Source organism: Leptopilina boulardi, unplaced genomic scaffold (assembly GCF_019393585.1).
Source record: "Leptopilina boulardi isolate dan_hultmark-lab unplaced genomic scaffold, ZJU_Lbou_2.1 LbouV2_144, whole genome shotgun sequence".
Taxonomy (NCBI): domain Eukaryota; kingdom Metazoa; phylum Arthropoda; class Insecta; order Hymenoptera; family Figitidae; genus Leptopilina; species Leptopilina boulardi.
This window is the reverse complement of record NW_026137690.1, coordinates 1,847,447-1,872,487: the sequence shown is the minus strand read 5'-3', so window position 1 is coordinate 1,872,487 and position 25,041 is coordinate 1,847,447. Positions and strand designations below refer to the sequence as shown.

General features: G+C 25.4%; 1 protein-coding gene across 1 annotated transcript in view; it reads left to right on the top strand.

Annotated features, from left to right (window-relative positions):
- Positions 1 to 460: 460 nt before the first annotated feature.
- The window catches only part of LOC127291585 (matrix metalloproteinase-2), a 153,115-nt gene continuing 128,534 nt past the window's right edge, over positions 461 to 25,041 (top strand). Inside the window, exon 1 of the mRNA XM_051320781.1 lies at positions 461 to 1,658. Coding sequence (XP_051176738.1) covers positions 1,578 to 1,658 — 81 coding nt within the window. The 5' untranslated portion in view covers positions 461 to 1,577. The remainder of the gene's footprint in view (positions 1,659 to 25,041) is intronic.

Genomic DNA, 25,041 nt, shown 5'->3' with positions numbered 1-25,041 from the left:
TAATAAAGAATTAGAGAAAAATAATAAAAGAAGAAATAGTAAAAGCGAAAAAAAGAAGAAATACGCAGGCAATAAAAAAAGGAAATGAACAAAAGAAAAAATTCGGGAAAATAATAAAAGAAAAAAGAAATTAAGGAAGAAATAGAGAAAAATATTAAAGGAAGAAATAGTCAAAAAGAAGGAAAAGAAGAAATAGGAAAAAATATTAGAAGAAAATAAGAAATATTGGAAGGAGAAAAGAAAAAAATACAAAGGCAATAAGGAGAAAAGTTAAGGAAAAGAAGAAATAGAAAAAAATAATAGAAGAAATAAAAAAAGAAATAGAGAAAAAGTAAATAAAAAAATATTAGAAGAAGAAAAGAAGAAATACAAAAGTAATAAGGAGTAAAAAAAAGAAGGAAAAAAGAAGGAAAAAAGAAGAAATAGGAAAAATAAATTTGAATAAAATAAGAAGAAATAAAAAAAGGAAGGAAAGAAGAAATAAAAAAGAAAGAAAGAAGAAATAAAAAAGAAAGAAAGAAGAAATAAAAAGAAGGAAAGAAGAAATAAAAAAGGAAAGAAGAGATAATTGAAGAAATAGAGAAAAGGCAAAAAAAGAAGAAATAAACTAAAGGAAGAAAAGAAGAAATAAAGCAAAAAAAAAATAAAAAAAAGAGTAGTAAAAACGAAAAATACAAATAAAAACGAAATAAACCAGAAAATCATTAAACGAATCTACTATTCAAAAAGAAAAACATAAAAAAAAGCCATAAAAATAAAAAGCAGAAAAGAACAAAGAAAAATACAATTTAAAAAATAATAAAGACTTTTATTTTTTTTTCAACCTCCACTAAAAAAAAAAATTATCAATTTTCCCAATTTTTCTTATTAAAAGAAAAAATTAAAAAAAAAAAAAAATAAAATAAAAGTGAAAAACGTGAAAATTATCAAAGTAAAAGTCCTCCCTACGAATTTTCCCCTGACATGGGAAAATGCAGCACAAAGTCCTTGGCATCAGGATAACAAATGCGAATGGATCAACGATTGTTGAAATATTCCATCATCCTTGGAGAAGTGTATATATATATATAAAGTGTTAACCTGTTAAGTGCCTTGAGAAAATCCCCCCCCCCCCTCAACCCTTCCTCCTGAGTGCGCCTACCTCCTTCCACTATATATATATATATTATATATACTCTCTCTCTCTTCCCCGGAGGATTTGATCCATTATATTGTATAAAAAAAAGAGAGAGGGAGAGAGAAACAGTTGAGTGTATATTACAAATGAGAAAAAATATATAAACCAAGTTGTACATTGATAGTTTGACGACGATGTCAAAAAGGAGCATTGAAAAAATGATCCTCGCGAGTGCTGTTGTGTGTAAGTGATAAAAAAAAAAAAAGAGGATCGATTTCGATCGAGTTCTAAATAATTAAAAAAAAAAAAAAATTACTAAAAATTATTTTTTTCTTTTATTTCTTGTTTTTATTAGACGAGAAAAAAAAAAGTTAAATAATGTGCCGATTTTTTATATTACAAGTGCGCGTTTGTAAATAATTAGTGCCATTTTGGATTAAGGTTAATTCGTGAGAAAAAAATGATCCTTCACGTTTTTTTCTCGATGCTTCCGCTGATGGTTTTTGGCGCTCATCATTCCATCTATGTTGACGATAAAACGGTAAAATTATTGTTGTTATTATTACTATTTTTATTATTAATATTTATTACTATTATTATTATTATTAATTATTATTATTATTATTATTATTATTATTATTATTATTATTATTATTATTATTATTATTATTATTATTATTATTATTATGATGTATTACTATTATTATTATTATTATTATTATTATTATTATTATTATTATTATTATTTATTACTATTATTATTATTATTAATTATTATTATTATTATTATTTATTACTATTATTACTATTATTATTATTATTATTATTATTATTATTATTATTATTATTAATTATTGTTATTATTATTATTTATTACTATTATTATTATTATTTATTATTACTATTATTATAAAAAAGAACTTGAAAGAATTTTAAACGCTAAATTTCAAAAAAAAAAAAAAAAATTTCAAAAATTATTTTGTATATTCAATTTGAAATTACAAAAAAAAAATCTACAGTCATAGTACTCGTTTTCTACTAACACAAGGTCGACGAATTCAAATTTAAAACGAAATGTCAAAATCTAAATACAAGAGACCAGTTTAATTGAAGTTTACGATAGTTTGATATGTACTTTGATTAAAAGTTTTTGCGCAAAATTTTTACCGACAACTTATCAGGGAGTTATGAAAAAATATATATAAATGACAACCCCTTAAAATCGAAAAAATAAAAATTTGGTAAAAAAAAAGAAAGTGTAAAATTATTACGGAATGACCTCAAAAAAATCCAAAAAACGATTATAACTTCTAAACAAATTAAGGAATAGTTATGAAACTTGGTAATTGTGTTCTTTGCTATGAATTTGCTATGAAAAAAAATAAAAATTTAGAAAAAAAGCGATTAATCATTACGGAATGACCCCAAAAAAAATCCAAAAAACGCTTATAACTTCCAAACAAATGAACGAATCGTTATGAAACTTAAAAAATTTTGATCTTTGCTGTAAGTGTCACCTTTAAAAGGTGAAAAAATTTTTTTAAAAAAATATAAAATTATTACGGAATGACCCCAAAAAAAAATCCAAAAAACGCTAATAACTTCGAAAAAAATTGACTAATCATCATAAAACTTCGTAATTTTATTCTTTGCTTTAAATAGCAGCCTTTAAAGGCAGAAAAACAGATTTGGGTAAAAAAAAGCAAAAAAATATTACGGAATGACCCAAAAAAAACCAAAAAACTGTTATAACTTTCAATTAAATTAACGAATTGTTATGAAACTTTGTAATTAGGTTCTTTACTGCGAATGCCATTCTTTAAAGTCAAAAAAATATAAATTTTGGAAGAAAAGCCTTAAATTATTACGAAATGACCCCAAAAAAATTCAAAAAACGCTTTTAATTTCGAAATAAAGTAACAGATAGTTATGATACTTGGTAATTATGAAATTTGCTATCAGTAACACCGTTTAAACGTAACAAAAAACAAATTTTGAAAAAAAAAACCGTAAAATTATTACGGAATGACCCCAAAAAAAATCCAAAAAACTGTTATAACTTTCAATTAAATTAACGAATTGTTATGAAACTTTGTAATTAGGTTCTTTACTGCGAATGCCATTCTTTAAAGTCAAAAAAATATAAATTTTGGAAGAAAAGCCTTAAATTATTACGAAATGACCCCAAAAAAATTCAAAAAACGCTTTTAATTTCGAAATAAAGTAACAGATAGTTATGATACTTGGTAATTATGAAATTTGCTATCAGTAACACCGTTTAAACGTAACAAAAAACAAATTTTGAAAAAAAAAACCGTAAAATTATTACGGAATGACCCCAAAAAAAATAGCGTAAAATTATTATGAAATGACCTAAAAAAAAAAAATTCAAAAAACGTTTATAACTTCTAAGAAAATTAACGGATATTTATAAAACTTGGCAATTATGTTCTTTGCTATGAATAACACCGTTTAAAAGAGAAAAAATTCAATTTTTTTTTCAGACAAATTTTAATTTTTCGAATGAATCAATTTTTAAAACGCCGTATTTTTATTTGTCCGAAATTACAAATTACCGGAACAAACAAACAACAGAAAGATTTTGGCGCTAATTTCAAAAATTTTGACCAATCACGATTTTCTCAATAATTTCTAATTGGTCAATTATTGGAAATTAGCGACAAATATCTTTTTGTCGATTGTTTGTTCCGGTAATTTGTAATTTCGGACAAATAAAAATTTGGTGTCTTAAGAAATTCGTACAATTGAAAATTCGAATAAATTTAAAATTCGGACAAATTTAGTATTCCGTGAATCGTAATTTCTGTTATTTAAAAATTCGAATCAAATAAAATTCATTTTAATGAGAATTCTGTTAAATTAAAATTCTTTTAAATAAAAAAAAGTCATGTAAAGAAAATAACTAAAATAAAAATTCGGACAAAAATTCGTTAACTAAAAAATTTTTAAAGTAAAAAATTCGTAGAAAAAGAAAATTCGAAAAATGAAAATTCATTTTAAAAACTAATTATTATTTCTAATAAAATTCTTTAAAATGAAAATTCTAATATAATTTTTGTGGGATTATTATTATTATTATTATATTTCTTTCACATATATTTGAAGAAACTGAAAGTTGAGTTTCTTATAATATTACTCTTGAAATGAAATCGATGTGGGGTCAAAAGTCACACAGCGCCATGTGTTACTAATTACAGTCGGTTTAGTTCGTTCGTTCATTCGTTCATTCTTCTGTGTTATACAGTATACAGGGTGATTTTTATGTTCCGGACCCCCAAAATATCTTGAAAGGAAATAGTTTTTGAGAAAAATGTTGTATACAAAAGTTGTCAGGTTGAAAAAAATCTATTAAATTGAATAATTAAAAAACGGGCCCAGGGCCTTATGTGGGCCCTACAGACAAAAAAGTAAATTTTTTAAATGGAACCAAGTATTTTCAAACTCAGATTCTTGTAGCCAGTGATTTCCTCTTTTCAGACATGTGGTAACTTGTGGGCCCAAAGTTAAATTTGGGCCCAAAATTCGATTTTTTGTGGTTTTAAAGGTGATTTTAGTGTAACTTAGTTCCAAGGGGTTTTCGGGGTCCCTGATTACGAATATGAAGTCAGTTTTTAAAAATTTTCAATAACGGACCCAAAATGACTAATTAAAAATGAAAAAAATTAAGGAAAATTATGAAACTTCATATTTTAGACTTATTTAGCCTTCTAATTGTTAATTAAATGTTACTTTTATTGCTTTTAAATTAGTATCATAAACCTTGGGGTAAAAAATTAGATTTTTACAAATTTTAAATTTATGGGCTTATAAGGCCCAAAATTCGTTTTTTTGTGGTTTTAAAGGTGATTTTAGTGTGAATTAGTTCTAAGGGGTTTTTGGGGTCCCTGATTACGAATCTGAAATCAGTTTTTAAAAATTTTTAATAACGGACCCAGAATGACTGATTAAATATGAAAAAAATGAAGGAAAATAATGAAACTTCTTATTTTAGACTTATTTAGCCTTCTAATTGTTAATTCAATGTTACTTTTATTGCTGTTAATTTAGTATCATAAACCTTGGGGTACAAAATTAGATTTTTACCAATTTTAATATTTAGGGGCTTATAAGGCCCAAAATTAGATTTTCAGTAGTTTTAAAAGTTATTTTGTGTGACTTATTTCCAAGGGGTCTTTTTAGTCCCTGATTAAAAATCGGACATCAGTTTTTAAAAAATCAAAAAAGTGGACCCAAAAAGACTGATTAAAAATGAAAAACACTGAAAATTTTTTTTTTAATTTTCTCTATGTAATTTGCAACAATGTCCAAAAAATTTTGGCATTTTATTTAATACTTTCCATACAATAAAAGTTTTAAAACGTGTCTTTTTTCAATTCTAAAGCAGAAAGTTTCCTTAAACTAAAATGACTCTTAAAACCACAGAAGATCCAATTTTGGAACCCATAAGCCCCCAAAATTTAAATTTGAAAAATAAACCAATCTTCCTTTTTGCCCCCAAAGGATAGTAAATTTAGAGCTGTGTAAAAGTAACATTAAGTTAACAAGTAAAATGCTAAATAGGTCTAAAATAATAAATTTCATAATTTTCCTTAATTTTTTTTATTTTTAATAAGTCATTTTGGGTCTGCTATTTTGAATTTTTAAAAACTGATTTTAGATTCGTAATCAAGAAGCTCGAAAACCCATCGGAACTAAGTTACACTAAAATGAATTTAAAACGTAATCAGGGAACCCAAAAACCCCTTAGAACTAATTTACACTAAAATCCCCTTTAAAACCACAAAAAATCAAATTTTGTTGATTAAAAATGAGTTTTAAAACAACTAAAAACAGAATTTTCATCCTTATAAGCCCCTAAACATTAATATTAGTAAGAATCTATAAATTTTTTTTCCCTTAAAGTTTATGATACTAAATTAAAAACTATAAAAGTAACATTGAATTAACAATTAGAAGGCTAAATAAGTCTAAAATGAGAAATTTCATTATTTTCCTTCATTTTTTTCATATTTAATCAGTCATTCTGGGTCCATTATTAAAAATTTTTTAAAACTGATTTCAGATTCGTAATAAGGGACCCCAAAAACCCCTTAGAACTAATTCACACTAAAATCACCTTTAAAATCACAAAAAAACGAATTTTGGGCCTTATAAGCCCATAAATTTAAAATTTGTATAAAAATCTAATTTTTTACCCCAAGGTTTATGATACTAATTTAAAAGCAATAAAAGTAACATTTAATTAACAATTAGAAGGCTAAATAAGTCTAAAATATGGAGTTTCATAATTTCCCTTAATTTTTTTCATTTTTAATTAGTCATTTTGGGTCCGCTATTGAAAATTTTTAAAAACTGATTTCAGATTCGTAATCAGGGACCACGAAAACCCCTTGGAAACTAAGTCACACTAAAATCACTTTTAAAACCAAAGAAAATCTAATTTTGGGCCTTATAAGCCCCTAAATATTAAAATTTGAAAAAATCTATTGTTTATTTTACCCCTAGTTTTATGATACTAAATTAACAGCAATAAAAGTAACATTGAATTAACAATTAGAAGGCTAAATAAGTCTAAAATAAGAAGTTTCATTATTTTCCTTCATTTTTTTCATATTTAATCAGTCATTCTGGGTCCGTTATTAAAAATTTTTAAAAACTGATTTCAGATTCGTAATCAGGGACCCCAAAAACCCCTTAGAACTAATTCACACTAAAATCACCTTTAAAATCACAAAAAAACGAATTTTGGGCCTTATAAGCCCATAAATTTAAAATTTGTAAAAATCTAATTTTTTACCCCAAGGTTTATGATACTAATTTAAAAGCAATAAAAGTAACATTTAATTAACAATTAGAAGGCTAAATAAGTCTAAAATATGAAGTTTCATAATTTTCCTTAATTTTTTTCATTTTTAATTAGTCATTTTGGGTCCGTTATTGAAAATTTTTAAAAACTGACTTCATATTCGTAATCAGGGACCCCGAAAACCCCTTGGAACTAAGTTACACTAAAATCACCTTTAAAACCACAAAAAATCGAATTTTGGGCCCAAATTTAACTTTGGGCCCACAAGTTACCACATGTCTGAAAAGAGGAAATCACTGGCTACAAGAATCTGAGTTTGAAAATACTTGGTTCCATTTAAAAAATTTACTTTTTTGTCTGTAGGGCCCACATAAGGCCCTGGGCCCGTTTTTTAATTATTCAATTTAATAGATTTTTTTCAACCTGACAACTTTTGTATACAACATTTTTCTCAAAAACTATTTCCTTTCAAGATATTTTGGGGGTCCGGAACATAAAAATCACCCTGTATATATATACAATCGAGAAATTACTGACAACGTATAATCAAACCAGCACGATTCGTAATGAATCAGTCGAGTACGAAATTGGCATTGTTACCAACAATACCTTTGTCCTTGTCGAATATTGTTAGGCTATACATCCGTTTTTAAAAAAATTAAGTTAGAACATTTTTTTTCGTTATTTACAAATTGACCAAAGAAATTCGAGGGCACAATTATTGCATTTGATAATTCAATTTTAAAAAATTTTTATTTTAAACTTTTTTAATCCTTAACTGGCACAATTTGAACGTAAATGTCACAACGGGTCTGCTGGACCCGACGCGTATTCAAATGTGTATTGTACAGACGGTATTGAATATTTTTGCACATATTTTTTTTTATATCGTTATTTTCCTGTTTTACCGACAGTTGGTAATGTAGATTTCTATGTCGGTAATTTTTGTATCATCATTTATTTATTACCAACATAGAAATCTACATTATCGACTAATAGTAAAAACAGAAAAAAGGATAATATAAAACCATTACCGACATAGAAATCTACATTACCGACTGATGGTAAAACGGGAAAATGATAATATAAACAATTACCGCCATAGAAATCTACATTACCGACTGATGGCAAAACAGGAAAATGATAATATAAACAATTACCGACATAGAAATCTACATTACCGACTGATGATAAAACGGAAAAAATGACATTTCGTTTTAATAAACAAATAACCGACATAGAAATCTACATTACCGACTGATGGTAAAACAGAAAAATGACAATATAAAAAAATTACCGACATAGAGATCTACATTACTTTGAATAATAATTCGTAAAATTTTTTTTTTACAAAATTTAATTGGTTTTACAGGAATTAATTTATTTTAAATTGAAAAAAAAAATTGTGAAAAATAACCAATTAATTGCGTGTTTTTAAATAAAAATTCATGAGTTATTTAAATTTTAATATTATCACTTAAAAAAATGTAAGGTTATGATTTATTATTTTTTAAGGAAAAAATTACCAAAACAGCGGGATTTGCAAAAAAAAGGTATCAAAAAGCTAAATATTCAATTATAATTTTAGCGATAAAAAATACTCGGGTCTACCTTGACCCATAGTGCCAGTTAATGGTTAAAATATCTTCTATAAAATTTAAACATTTTCAAGTGAAATTTAAATAAATAAATAAATAAAAGTAACAGTAAATAAAAAAAAAATTAATTTTTTTTTTAATAAATATCAAATTTTCGTTTGAATAATAAATTTTTAAAAAATATTTAAATATTCTTTAGAATATATATATAAATGAAATATTTTTGAAAAAAAAAAAAAAAAATTTTTTTAAAAACACGAAAATTGAGAACGATGAGGGAATGAATTTAGTTTAAGAAATTTGATCCTATTTTCAAGTGGAACTGTGAAGGGGGGGGTGTCACATATACATATATATATATATATATATATATGTACTTTGTGAAGGGATTCTCATTTTCTGGGACCTCGTAGACGATATGAGAGTGTTCTTAACGCTCACCACGAACCGTTTGTGTGAACGTGCTTCAAATTCACGCACATGGGAGCGTTAAAGCACGAACTCTGAATGACTAAGATCTTGCACTTTCCACTTTACAAATACAAAGACTTGATAAAAAAAAAAAAAAAATAAAATAAAATAAAAAAGAAAGAAGAAAGAAAAAAAGCAATGAGCAATTAATGAAACGCAAAAAAAAATCCAATTATTAGATTAATTAAATGTTAAATTAAATGTCGTTTAATTAATTTATGTTATAACGTAATTTTTCTATTCTTTTTTGTTTAAAATAACACATTCATCTTGTATTATTTTAATTTTTATTATTATTACTATTCCTATTATTATTATTATTATTATTATTATTATAATTATTATAATTTACTATTATTTATTATTTTTATTATTATTATTTTTACTATTATTTATTATTATTATTTATTATTATTATTATAATTATTATTACTATTACTTATTATTATTTTTATTATTATTTATTACTATTATTATTATTATATTATTTTTATTATTATTATTATTTTTATTATTATTATTATTATTATTATTATAATAAAAATTTTGGAAAATGAAGTTTCGGTGAAATAATAGAATTTATTTTATTTTTTATTTTTATTTCTACCAAAGAATAAAATAGAAAAACCATTAAATATTGGCACTATTGAATTATTTTACATTAAATAAATATATTTAATAAATAGAAACATTTTCAAAAAGGTATGTATATGTAAAAAAATATTTTTTTTTTTTAGAAAGAATAAAGTGTCTATTAACGAATGGAGACTTTCAAGTGTATGTACATATGTATATAATCCATCATTTATATTTACTCTATATTTTGAGAGTATAGGTGCGTGAGTCAGCTCTATTGACTCGCATGTTTTCGGCAAGGCGCCTGCGTCTTTTATATATGCCCCCTCTGTACACTTTTCATATACCCCTTATTTTTTTTCCTTCTTGTTTCTCTCTCTCTTTCTTTCTTTTTTTTTTTCTTTTATTTGCCCAGATAAAATAGAGAACAGTGATTCTATTAAGAAATGAAAATATTTCATTTATAAGAAAACACTGGAGAGAAACTTTATGAAATTATAACGAAAAAAAAAAAAAAAAAAAAAAAAAATGAAAAAGAGAAAAACAAGTTGATTCTTCGTTTCTCTATTGTTTTCCTCTCTGTTATTATATTCAGTCGAACAAAAAAAAAAAAAAAAAATGAAAAAAATGAAATGGATTTTTTTTTTTATAAGCTTTTTTTTAAATAATAGAATTTTTTTTTTATTTCTAAAAGCGAGGCAAAAAAATTAAATGAGAAAATTATACTTTATTATTTGTTATTAATTAGATTTTTTTTTGGAAATTATTTTTTTTTAAATATGAAATAAATTATTCCAAAATTGAGAATAAATAAAATTTTGTTTTATTCACCTTTAAAGGATGTGATACATTTCGAAGAATAAAATTATAAAGTTTCATAAAGTTTCAATAATTTGTTTAGAAGTTATAATTGTTTTTTGGAATTTTTTTGGGGTCATTCCGTAAGAATTCTACACTTTTTTCAAAAATTTATTATTTTTCGACTTCAAAGGGTGACATTTATAGTAACTAACATAATTATCAAGTTTTATAAGTAACAAGTTATTTTTTCACAAGTTATATAACTGTTTTTTGAATTTTTTTGGGGTCATTCCGTAAGGATTTTACACTTTTTTCCAAAGCTTATTATTTTTTGACTTTAAAGGGTGACATTTATAGTAACTAACATAATTACCAAGTTTTATAAGGATTCGTTAATTTCTGTAGAAGTTAAAACTATTTTTTTGTTTTTTTTTGGGGTCATTCCGTAAGAATTTTACACTTTTTTCCAAAATTTATTATTTTTCGACTTTAAAGGGTGATATTTATAGTAACTAACATAATTATCAAGTTTTATAACGAACCACTTATTTTTTCAGATGTTATATAACTGTTTTTTAAATTTTTTTTGGGTTATTACGTAATAAATTTACACTTTTTTTCAAAAATTGTATTTTGTTGACATTAAAGTGTGTCTGTCATTCATAGTAAAGAACATAATTACCAAATTTGATAACAATCCGTTAATTTCTTTAGAAGTTATAACCATTTTTTGGATTTTTTTTGGGTCATTCCATAATAATTTTACGCTTTTTTTCCTAAATTTGTATTTTTTCGCTTTAAAATGGTGTTATTTATAGCAACGAACATAATTACTAAGTTTTACAACTATCCGTTAATTTATTTAAAAGTTATTATGGTTTTTTGAACTTTTTTGGGGTCATTTCGTAATGATTAAACACTTTTTTTTCCAAAATTTATATTTTTTGCTTCTAAAGGGTGTCATTAATAGCAAAGATCTTAATTACCAATTTTTAAAAATGATGGAGTTATTAAATTAAAAGTTACAACTGTTTTTTGGATTTTTTTGGTGTCATTCCGTAAAAATTTTACACTTTTTTACAAAATTTATTATTTTTCGACTTTAAAGGGAGACATTTATAGTAACTAACATAATTATCAAGTTTTATAACGATCCCTTAATTTTCTTATAAGTTATAAACGTTTTTCGAATTTTTTTTAGGTCATTCCATAATAATTTTACGCTTTTTTTCCTAAATTTGTATTTTTTCATTTTAAAATGGTATTATTTATAGCAAAAAACATAATTACCAAGTTTTACAACTATCCGTTAATTTGTTTAGAAGTTATTACGATTTTTTGTATTTTTTTGGGGTCATTCCGTAATGATTAAACACTTATTCCGCAATAATTATACGCTTTTTTTCAAAAATTGTATTTTTTGCCATTAAAGTGTGTCATTCATAGCAAAGAAGATAATTACCAACTTTCAAAACAATCGAGTAATTAAATTAAAAGTTACAACTGTTTTTTGAATTTTTTTTTGGGCTCATTCTGTAACAATTTTACGCGTTTTTTCGTTTTCTGTTTTTTTTGCCTTGAAAGTATATTATTTATATTAAAAAAATATAATTACTAAGTTTTATAATAATCCGTTAATTTGTTTAGAAGTTAGAACAGTTTTCTGAATTTTTTTTTAGGGTCATTTCATAATAATTTTACGTTTATTTTTCCTTAAATTTGTATCAATCTGCAATAATAAAATGTCATTTATCACAAAGAACATAATTACCAAGTTTCACAAGGTTTCGTTAATTTTTTTAGAAGTTATATCCGATTTTTGGATTTTTTTAGGGTCATTCCGTAATAAATTTACGCTTTCTATTTTAAATTTGTATTTTTTCGAATTTAAAAAATGTTATTCATAGCAAAGAAGATAATTGTCAAGTTTCATAAAGATCTGTAAATTTCTTTAGAAGTTATAAAGGTTTTTTTGGATTTTTTTGGGGTCATTCTGTAATAATTTTACACTTTTTTTTCTCAACTTGTATTTCTTAACATTAAAGGGTTTGATTAATAGCAGAGAACAGAATTCCCAAGTTTCAAAACGTTCCATCAATTTGTTTAGAAGTTATAAGCGTTTTTTGGTTTTTTTTTTGGGACATTCCGTAACAATTTTACACTTTTTTTCCAAAATTTGTATTTTTTCGTCTTTATATGGTGTCATTCATAGCAAAGCTCATAAATACCAAGTTTCATAACAATTCTTCAATTTATTTAGAAGTTATAAGCGTTTTTGAATTTTTTTTTTAGGTCATTCCATAATAATTTTACGCTTTTTTTTCCTACATTTGTATTTTTTCACTTTAAAATGTTGTTATTCATGGCAAAGAACATAATTACCAAGTTTTACAACTATTCGTTAATTTGTTGAAAAGTTATTACGGTTTTTTTGAATTTTTTTGGGGTCATTCCATAATAATTTTTCGCTTTTTTCTAAATTTCCATTTTTTGGCCATTGAAAAGTGTCATCCCTAGCAAAGATCATAATTACCAACTTTCAAAACGATGGGGTAATTAAATTAAAAGTTACAACAGTTTTTTGGATTTTTTTTTTTTGAGGTTATTCCGTAAAAATTTTACACTTTTTTTCCAAAATTTTTATTTTTTCGCTTTTAAAAAGTGTCATTTATAACAAAAAACAAAAAATACTAAATTTTTATAATGATTTGGTAACTTGTTTAGAAGTTATAAAACTGCTTTTTGAATTTTTTTTTGGGGGTTATTACATAATAATTTTGCATTTTTTTTTTTTGGTAAATTTTTATTTGTTGCTTTTAAATTGTGTCATTCATAGCAAAGAACATAATTACCAAATTTGATAACGATCCGTTAATTTTTTTTTAGAAGTTATAACAGTTTTTTGGTTTTTTTTTTTGGGGTCATTCCGTAACAATTATGTTTTTTGTCTGAAATTTTTAATTTTTCGCCTTTAAAAAGTATAATTCACACTAAAGAACATAATTACAAAATTTCATAACGATCAGTTAATTTTTTTTAGAAGTTATTATTCCAAAATCAAGAAAAAATAAAATGTTTTTTAAAGAAATATATAATATGCAAAAGCACAAACAAAGTTTTCTTGATATGGCAAAACGTTAAGTGAAAGGATAAAACCTCCCTCGAGTACCAAGTTATTTTTATTTTATTATTATTTTTATTTTTATTTTTTTTAAACTTTTCTTGATGTACTTTTTCTTTTCTGAAAAGTTGTTTATTTCTGTGACTTGGAGTCTAATGCACACATTTATATACAAACACAAAATAAGCAAAATTTATTCTATCGTGTTCCGGCGGCTTTAAAAATAAAAATATGGAAATAAATCAATACTTCCGAGTGTTTTTTTTTCTTCTAATAGCGGTAATAAAATTTTAAAACGATAAATTAATTTTTATTTGTTATTATTGTTTACTAATATATGGAAAAAGAAAATTCGCGTCATAATCTACATTTAACAATATATACAAGAGGAGTAGAATAAAATAAAAATCAATAATAATAATGAAGTTAGCGCAATGGATTGTAAATCCACTTCGTTAAGAGGTATTATCATACTTTGAGAAAATTTTACTATATCGAAATTTATATCCTCTTTTATTAATTGGACAATTTAATTTCTAAGTTTATGCACTAATTAAAATTGTATGGTAAACTTTTTTCAAAAAAATTCTCAAAAACGAAAAAAAAAAAAATTAATCAAAATATATTTTTCCAATTATTTTAATTTAAATTCAATGTAAAATAAAATAGTTTAAGCAAAAAATAATTGATTTCTAAAAAATTTTTTTTTATAGAAATCAACTTTTTCAAGAAGAAAAAAAAAATAGTATTACTCAGTCGGTAACACTTCCGTTGAAAAAAAAAAAATTGCCAAAAAAAATAATTTAACAATAAAATAATTAAATTTAAATAAAAAAAATTGGTAATTTAATATAAAAAATTAAAAAAGAAATTCTTTGTTACAATTTGCAAAATTAATTTAAAAAAGAAAAAAAAGAAGACAAATGAAATGTAAAGTAAAAAATAAAAGGGCATATTCAGCGCATAAAGAGGAAGATTTTAATGAGTATTACAATTCACTTTGTGTGTGTGTCTCTCTCTCTCTCTCTCTCCATCTCTTTTGTCGCTATTTTCATTCTTCTATATATATACTATATATTCGAGCTTGATTCGTATGCCATGTAATGAGATTGAGCGTAACAAGCTCAGTGAGCCATGAGTTCTTAACCCATTCTGAATAAAAAAAACGTAAAAAAAAAAAAAAAAAAAACTATTATCCATCATATAGTGAAGAAAGAAACGATAGAGAATTCACTGAGGAGCAAAAAAAAATTATCATCAATATCGTCAACCGGGGTTATTCCGGTACACTAGGGGTAATTAGGGTACATTAGGGGTAAATATGGTAATTCTGGGGTAATTTGGGTACACCAGGGGTAATTATGGTACACTAGAAGCAAATTAGGTACACCAGGGGTAATTATGGTACACTATGGGGTAAATATGGTACACGAGGGGTAATTATGGCACACCAGAGGAGAATTATGGTACATTAGGGGCAAATGTGGTACACCAGGGGTAATTATGATATACTAGGGGTAATTTGGGTACACAAGGGGCAAATATGGTACACCAGGGGTAATTATGATATACTAGGGGCACATATGGTACACCAGGGGTAATTATGGTACACTAGGGGGAAAATGGTAATTCTGGGGTAATTATGGTACACTAGAAACAAATTAGGTACACCAGGGGTAATTATGGTACACTAGAAGCAAATTAGGTACACCAAGGGTAATTATGGTACACCAGGGGTAATTATGGTACACGAGGGGTAATTATGGCACACCAGAGGAGAATTATGGTACATTAGGGGCAAATGTGGTACACCAGGGGTAATTATGATATACTAGGGGTAATTTGGGTACACCAGGGGTAATTATGGTACACTAGAAGCAAATTAGGTACACCAGGGGTAATTATGGTACACTATGGGGTAAATATGGTACACGAGGAGTAATTATGGCACACCAGAGGAGAATTATGGTACATTAGGGGCAAATGTGGTACACCAGGGGTAATTATGATATACTAGGGGTAATTTGGGTACACAAGGGGCAAATATGGTACACCAGGGGTAATTATGATATACTAGGGCCACATATGGTACACCAGGGGTAATTATGGTACACTAGGGGGAAAATGGTAATTCTGGGGTAATTATGGTACACTAGAAACAAATTAGGTACACCAGGGGTAATTATGGTACACTAGAAGCAAATTAGGTACACCAGGGGTAATTATGGTACACTATGGGGTAAATATGGTACACGAGGAGTAATTATGGCACACCAGAGGAGAATTATGGTACATTAGGGGCAAATGTGGTACACCAGGGGTAATTATGATATACTAGGGGTAATTTGGGTACACCAGGGGTAATTATGGTACACTAGAAGCAAATTAGGTACACCAGGGGTAATTATGGTACACTATGGGGTAAATATTGTACACGAGGGGTAATTATGGCACACCAGGGGAGAATTATGGTACATTAGGGGCAAATGTGGTACACCAGGGGTAATTATGATATACTAGGGGTAATTTGGGTACACTAGGGGCAAATATGGTACACCAGGGGTAATTATGGTACACTAGGGGCAACAATCATTCCTAACCAAAAAAAAATTCAGTAATTGTAATGAAATTCCTATAATAATTATAATTATTCATCATCTTAAAACTTATTTACAGAATATTTATATATATATATATATATATATATAGATAAAAGTTTCTATACAGTTTAGAAAAAAAAAAAGTTTTTTACTTTATTTTATAAAGAAACAACAAAGATTGTTCCCTTAAAATGTAGGCAGTGTAAATGTATGAATATCAAGAAAGCATCCTAGTAAATGGAATTGTGTCGCGTAAATGAGATTTGATACTGGATGACCTTACGTTGTATTTCCAAAGATGAAAACAAATCATATAACAACTTTTACTAGTAATCTTAAATGTTAAAAAAAAAAATTTATATTAGCAACCAATTAGCTAAAAGTGCAAAGGAGGCTGTTACATATGTAATTTTCATTCTATTTTCATACTATTAAAATATTAATTGATAGTAAAAATCAATATATATATATAAAATTATTGTGCAATTTTTTTTTTCACAGTGATTTTATATTTTTATTTGTTTAAATTATTTTTCTGATAAAAATAAACCGACTTTCGTTATTATAGAATTTTTATATAAACAATTTTTTTTTTTTTTTTTTTGAGGGTGGATCATTCCGTAATAATTATTCACTCTTTTTTTCTGCAAAGTGTAAAATTATTACGGAATGACCAAAAAAAAAAAAAAAAATCCAAAAAACAGTTGTATCATTTAATATAATTACTGGAACTTTCTGAAAACTGGTAACTATATGTTCTTTGCTATGAATAACAATTTTTTAAAGGCGAAAAATTAAAAATTTTCGGAAAAATAGTTTAAAATTATTACGGAATGACCCTAAAAAAATCCAAAAAGCGATTATAACTTCTAAACAAATTAAAGAATCGTTATGAAATTTGGTAATTATGTTCTTTGGTATAAATGACACTTTATAGTCGAAAAAATACAAAATTTGAAAAAAAACTGGAAAATTACTACGGAATGACCCCAAAAAAATCCAAAAAAACAATTATAACTTCTTAACAAACTAATGGATCGCTATGAAACTTGGTAATTATGTTCTTTGCTATGAAATACACCCTTTACAATAAAAAAATACAATTTTTGAAAAAAATAGTTTAATTTTTACGGAATGACCCAAAAAAAATCCAAAAAACAGTTGTAACATTTAATATAATTACTGGAACTTTCTGAAAATTGGTAATTATATTCTTTGCTATGAATAACAATTTTTAAAGGCGAAAAATTAAAAATTTCGGAAAAAATTGTAAAATTATTACGGAATGACCCCAAAAAAAACCAAAAAACTGTTATAACTTTTAAACAAATTAATGAATCGTTATGAAACTTGGTAATTATGTTCTGTGCTATGAATGACACCCCTTTAAAATCAAAAAATACAATTTTTGAAAAAAATAATTAAATTTTTACGGAATGACCCCAAAAAAATCCAAAAAATGATTATAACTTCTAAACAAATTAAAGAATCGTTATAAAACTTGGTATTTATGTTCTTTGCTATGAATGACACTTTTTAAACGCGAAAAATAAAAAATTTCTGAAAAAAAATGTAAAACTATTACGGAATGACCACAAAAAAATCCAAAAAACTGTTATAACTTTTAAACAAATTAACGAATCGTTATGAAACGTAGTAATTATGTTCTTTGCTATGAATGACACCTCTTTAAAATCAAAAAATACAATTTTTGAAAAAAATAGTTTAATTTTTACGGAATGACCCCAAAAAATCTAAATAACGATTATAATTTTTAAATAATTTACCAAATTGTTATAAAAACTTGGTAATTGTATAATAAGAACATAATTAACAATTTTCATAATGATCCGTTAATTTGTTTCGAAGTTATATTTGTTTTTTTGAATTTTTTTTTTTGGGTCATTCCGTATTAATTTTTCAATTTTTTTGCAAAAATTTGTAATTTTTTTACTTTAAAGAATAACATTTATAGTAACTAACATAATTACCACGTTTTATAACGATTCAGTTGTTTTTTCAGAATTTTGACAGTTTTTTGACTTTTTTTTTTTTAGGTCACTGCGTAATAATTTTATGCTTTTTTTCCAAATTTTTATTTTTCTGACTCAAAAAAGTGTGATTTAGGGGTGAGAACATAATTACCAAGTTTTATAACGATTCATTAATTTGTTTAAAAGTTATAACAGTTTTTTGGATTTTTTTTGGGGTCATTCCGTAAAAATTAAACTTTTTTTTCAAAAATTTGTATTTTTGCTTTTATAGGATGTCATTCAGAGCAAAGAACATAATTATCAAGTTTCATAAAGATCTGTTGATTTCTTTAAAAGTTATAACAGTTTTTTGGATTTTTTTTTTGGGGTCATTCCGTAGTAATTTTCGACTTTTTTTCAAATTTTGTATTTTTTCGACTTTAATGTGTGTCATTTATACCAAAGAACATAGGTATGAATTTTTTTTTTTAAATTAAAAATAATTAATTAATATTCTTTGAATCGTGCGTCAATAATTCAATATCTCTCGGTTCGTTTTTAACTTTTAGAAAATATCATCAAATGATTCGTGATTTTTCTCCCATTTTTTATCGCACGTGGTCATTTATCCTTTATTTTCTTTTTTTTATCTACTTTATATCATCTGTAGATTCTTTTGTTCCTTATTGTGATGAAATCTCAGGGTCGACTGTACACTATATATATATATATATATATATATATATATATATATATATATATATATATATATATATATATATATATATATATATAAAAGACAAATTGGATGTTAAAGACGAATGAATGACTACATTTATTGGAATTCAATTCTGATAAAAGAATGCGATTTCCAATATCTCATCAAATATAAATTCCGTATAAAAAATATTGGTTCTAACAATGTAAAAATTATATTCTATTATATGATATAAAAAATATTTTTGTTTTTGTTTGCTAAAATAAAGAAACATTTTTTTTCGAATTAAATTGTATAGAAAATTTTAACTATACATAATTTGTAAATAATTTTTAAGATGATAGAAAATTATAAAAATTTAAATACAATTACTAATTTATTTTTAGGTTAGGAATGATTATTTTTTACACCCAGAGAAATTTTTTATTTCAACAAAATATAATATATTTGAATTAAATAAACGTATATTTGTCTCACTATTCCATTTATTTGGCGTAAATAAATTTTTCTTTTTTTTTTTTAAATTAAATAAAAATTTATTTAAATTAAATAAGAATTTATTTGAATCAAATAAATATTTATTAGGCTGTTAGACAAATATACCATTTATCTAGGTCTAATTATATGGAAAAAAATGTTTATTTGGAAAAGCGATATGTTTCTCTAGAATAGCGAAAACTTTTCTTATTTCAGTGAAACATATATCACTGTTCCAGTGAAATTTATCGTTGATTCAATTACAAATTTTTTTACTATGAAAAATTTCAAATTGACACAATTTAAGCTAATTAAATAACTCATTGAGGCTCTTAATTATTTTTTAAGATATAAATCAAACAGTTTTTAAATTAATCTGAAAAATTGAAATATTACTTTTTGAGGTTATGTTGTAATTGACATTTTCAATTTTCTGCAACAAAAATAAGTTATTTATGTATAAAATCGAAGTTTATTTTTCTAATTATTAGAAAATGACTTTATAGAGAAAAATCTATTTTTCAATTTTGGATTAAAAAAAAAAAAAAAATGGAAATTGAAAAAAAGACAATATTAAAGTTGAATATTTGACATATCTATTAATAAAAAAGTTTTTAGAGAACAAAAAGTCTATAGAAAATCCCGTTTTAAAAATCAAACGACAGCCCAATAAATATGTTGTTTATGCGTTTGTCGTGCTTTTTATTTGTGTGGACAACTTTTGATTGAATTCATGCGCATATATATATATATATATATATATATATGTGTCCTTTCATGTTACCCGCGAATATCAGATATTGGATTTCGGTGTGGCTAAAACATTTCGAATTTTTCATTTCACTTGTTTTTATCAATTTCATACTATTATCGAGCCAATCCTATACCGAGTTATGTTACAGCGAAAAAAAAGAAAAATTCAGAAATTATACTTGGCACTTATTTTTCAATATTTTATACACAAATTCTAAATGTAATATTTTTAAAATTTTTAAATTGGCGCATAATTATCCAATAAAAAAGCATTAATTAGATTTTTCATTTTAAAGAATTTCTTTAGAAATAAATTTTTAAAAACGAATTTTCATTTTTCGAATTAGCATTTGACAGTTAATTTTTTTTTTAATTGAATTTTCACTGAAAAAAATTTTTAGCAATCGAATTTTTTTTTATTAGAATAGATAAAAATATTTCTTTGGTAAATATGTTTTTTACTATAAATGACATTCTATAAAGTCGAAAAAAAATAATTTTTGGAAAAAAGTGTAAAATTATTACGGAATGACCCCAAAAAAATCCAAAAAAACGATTATAACTTTTAAACAAATTAAAGAATCGTTATGAAATTTGGTAATTATGTTCTTTGATATAAATGACACTTTAAAGTCGAAAATATACAAAATTTGAAAAAAAAATGGAAAATTACTACGGAATGACCCCAAAAAAATCCAAAAAAACGATTATAACTTTTTAACAAATTAATGGAACGTTATGAAACTTGATAATTCTGTTCTATGCTATCAATCACACCTTTTAATATTAAAAAATACAAATTTAGAAAAAAAAGTGTAAAATTATTACGGAATGACCCAAAAAAAAATCCAAAAAACGATTATAACTTCTAAACAAATTAAAGAATCGTTATGAAACTTGGTAATTATGTTCTTTGCTAAGAATAACATGTTTTACGTGCCAAAAAAAACAAATTTAAGAAAGAAAGCGAAAATTTACTACAAAATGACCTCAAAAACATTTATAACTTCCAAAAAAATTACACGATCGTTATAAAATTTGGTAATTATGTTCGTTACTATAAATGTCACCCTTTAAAGTCGAAAAATAACAAATTTTGGAAAAAAAGTGTAAAATTCTTATGGAATGACCCCAAAAAAATCCAAAAAATAGTTTTAACTTCTACAAAAATTAACGAATCCTTATAAAACTTAGGAATTATGTTCGTTACTATAAATGTCACACTTTAAAGTCGAAAAAAATAATTTTTGAAAAAAATTGTAAAATTATTATGGAATGACCCCAAAAAAATCCAAAAAACGATTATAACTTCTAAACAAATTAAAGAATCGTTATGAAACCTGGTAATTATGTTCTTTGCTATGAATGACACTTTTTAACGGCGAAAAAATAAAAATTTCAGAAAAAAATGTAAATTTATTACGGAATGACCCCCAAAAAAATTCAAAAAACAGTTTTATAACTTCTGACAAATAACTGCATCGTTCTAAAACTTAATAATTATGTTTGTTACTATAAATGTCACCCTTTAAAGTTGAAAACGGTTGAAAAATAACAAATTTTGGAAAAAAGTGTAAAATTCTTACGGAATGACACCAAAAAAATCCAAAAATAGTTTTAACTTCTACAGAAATTAACGAATCCTTATAAAATTTGGTAACTATATTCTTTGCTATAAATGACATCCTATAAAGACGAAAAAAAATTAATTTTTGGAAAAAAGTGTAAAATTATTACGGAATGGCCCCAAAAAAATTCAAAAAACAAAAATTAATTGATTGTTATAAAAATTGGTACTTACATTTAATGTTATTAATGACATACTTTAAAAGCAATAAATTACAAATTTTCATAACAATCCGTTAATTTGTTTATAAAAGTTATAATCGTTTTTTTTGGATTTTTTTTGTGTCATTCCGTAATAATTATAGGCTTTTTCTCAATTTCTGTTTTTTTTTTTAAATCTAAAGTGTATGATTTCTAGCAACGAACATAATTGTAAGTTTTATTACCATTTGTTAATTTGTTTATAAGTTTTTACTGTTTCTTTGAATTTTTTTTGGGTCATTCCGTAAAAATTAAACTTTTTTTTCCAAAATTTGTATGTTTGCTTTTATAGGGTGTCATTCAGAGTAAAGAACATAATTATCAAGTTTCATTAAGATCCGTTGATTTCTTTAGAAGTTATAACCGTTTTTTGGATTTTTTTGGGGTCATTCCGTAACAATTATGTTTTTTTTCTGAAATTTTAAATTTTTCGCCTTTAAAAATTGTTATTCATACCAAAGAACATAGTTACTAATTTTTAGAAAGTTCCAGTAATTATATTAAATGTTATAACTGTTTTTTTGGATTTTTTTGGGGTCATTCCGTAATAAATTTACACTTTTTTCCAAAAATTATATTTTTTACTTTAAAGGCCAATATTGATAGTATGTAACATAATTATCAAGTTTTATAACGATCTGGTTATTTGTTTAGATGTTCTAACTGTTTTTTTTTTTTTTTTTGATTTTTTGGGGGTCATTCCTTAATAATTATATGCTTTTGCTTCCTCGTGGAGGAAGCTTTGTAGTCCTTTCGTTTATAAAACTTTTCAAAGTGGCGGAAACAAATTTTTTTCTTTATAGAAACATGTTATATGAGATCCTGATCAATTGTCCGGATGTATGTGTGTGTGTGTGTGTGTGTGTGTGTGTGTGTGTGGATCCCTTTTTTGTTTAGAAGATAACTTTAACAGGTTTTAATGGATTTATATAAAATTTAGTAGGCTCATTTATTATATTAATACCTCAAATCTGACCAAAGGATTTTGAAAAATACTCCTAAAAAAAATTTATGGCCTTTTATTCAAAAATTTTTTTTTAATCGAAAAAATTTTTAAATAGAAAAATTTAATGTTATATACATATAATAATATATATTTTATATATATTTTATATATATTATATATATAATAATAATATAATAATAAAATCGTATTTTGAGTGTAGCTCAGCATCCGCTGGACCAATCAAAAAGTGCGCCATACATTTTTTGTTCAGAACTTTCTTCTAATCACTATGGTGGTATTCCCGAACGATTATCTCGCGAATTAAGTTTTTCGAAAATTTTTCCGAATTTTTTTTCTAGTTTAGCTCAGCATCCGCTGGACCAATCAAAAAGTGCGCCATACATTTTTTGTTCAGAACTTTCTTCTAATAACTATGACGGTATTCCCGAAAGATTATATAGCGAATTTAATTTTTTGAAAATCTTTCCAAATTATTTTTGAGTGTAGCTCAGCATCCATTGGACCAATCAAAAAGTGCGCAATACATTTTTTGTTCGAGACTCCCGGGTTAAGACTTTGGCGTTATTCCCAATTAATTATCTCGCAAATTTAATTTTTCAAATTTTTTAAAAAATTTATCTAGGTGTAGCTCAGCATCCGCTGGACCAATCAAAAAGTGCGCCATACATTTTTTGTTCAGAACTTTCTTCTAATCACTATGGTGGTATTCCCGAACGATTATCTCGCGAATTAAGTTTTTCGAAAATTTTTCCGAATTTTTTTTCTAGTTTAGCTCAGCATCCGCTGGACCAATCAAAAAGTGCGCCATACATTTTTTGTTCAGAACTTTCTTCTAATAACTATGACGGTATTCCCGAAAGATTATATAGCGAATTTAATTTTTTGAAAATCTTTCCAAATTATTTTTGAGTGTAGCTCAGCATCCATTGGACCAATCAAAAAGTGCGCAATACATTTTTTGTTCGAGACTCCCGGGTTAAGACTTTGGCGTTATTCCCAATTAATTATCTCGCAAATTTAATTTTTCAAATTTTTTAAAAAATTTATCTAGGTGTAGCTCAGCATCCGCTGGACCAATCAAAAAGTGCGCCATACATTTTTTGTTCGAAACTTTTTCCCTAATTTATTGGTGGTATTCCCGAACGATTATCTCGCGAATTTAATTTTTCCAAAATATTTTTGAATGTAGCTCAGCATCCGCTGGACCAATCAACAAGTGCGCCATACATTTTTTGTTCAGAACTTTCTTCTAATCACTATGGCGGTATTCCCGAAAGATTATCTAGCGAATTTAATTTTTTGAAAATTTTTCCAAATTATTTTTGAGTGTAGCTCAGCATCCGCTGGACCAATCAAAAAGTGCGCCATACATTTTTTGTTCGAGACTCCCAGGTTAAGACTTTGGCGTTATTCCCGATTAATTATCTCGCAAATTTAATTTTTCAAAATTTTTTAAAAAATTTATCTGAGTGTAGTTCAGCATCCGCTGGACCAATCAAGAAGTGCGCTGTACATTTTTTGTTCAGAACTTTCTTCTAATCACTATGGCGGTATTCCCGAAAGATTATCTAGCGAATTTAATTTTTTGAAAATTTTTCCAAATTATTTTTGAGTGTAGCTCAGCATCCGCTGGACCAATCAAAAAGTGCGCCATGCATTTTTTGTTTCAGACTCCCGGGTTAAGACTTTCGCGGTATTCTCGATTAATTATCTCGCAAATTTAATTTTTCAAAATTTTTTAAAAAATTTATCTGAGTGTAGCTCAGCATCCGCTGGACCAATCAAAAAGTGCTCCATACATTTTTTGTTCGAGACTCCCGGGTTAAGACTTTGGCGGTATTCCCGATTAATTATCTCGCAAATTTAATTTTTCAAAATTTTTTAAAAAATTTATCTGAGTGTAGCTCAGCATCCGCTGGACCAATCAAAAAGTGCGCCATACAGTTTTTGTTCGAAACTTTCTCCCTAATTTATTGGTGGTATTCCCGAACGATTATCTCGCGAATTTAATTTATCGAAAATTTTTCCAAAATATTTTTGAGTGTAGCTCAGCATCCGCTGGACCAATCAACAAGAGCGCCATACATTTTTTGTTCAGAACTTTTCCCCTATTTTATTGGAGGTATTCCTGAACGATTATCTCGCGAATTAAGTTTTTCGAATATTTTTCCAAAATATTTTTGAGTGTAGCTCAGCATCTGCTGGACCAATCAAA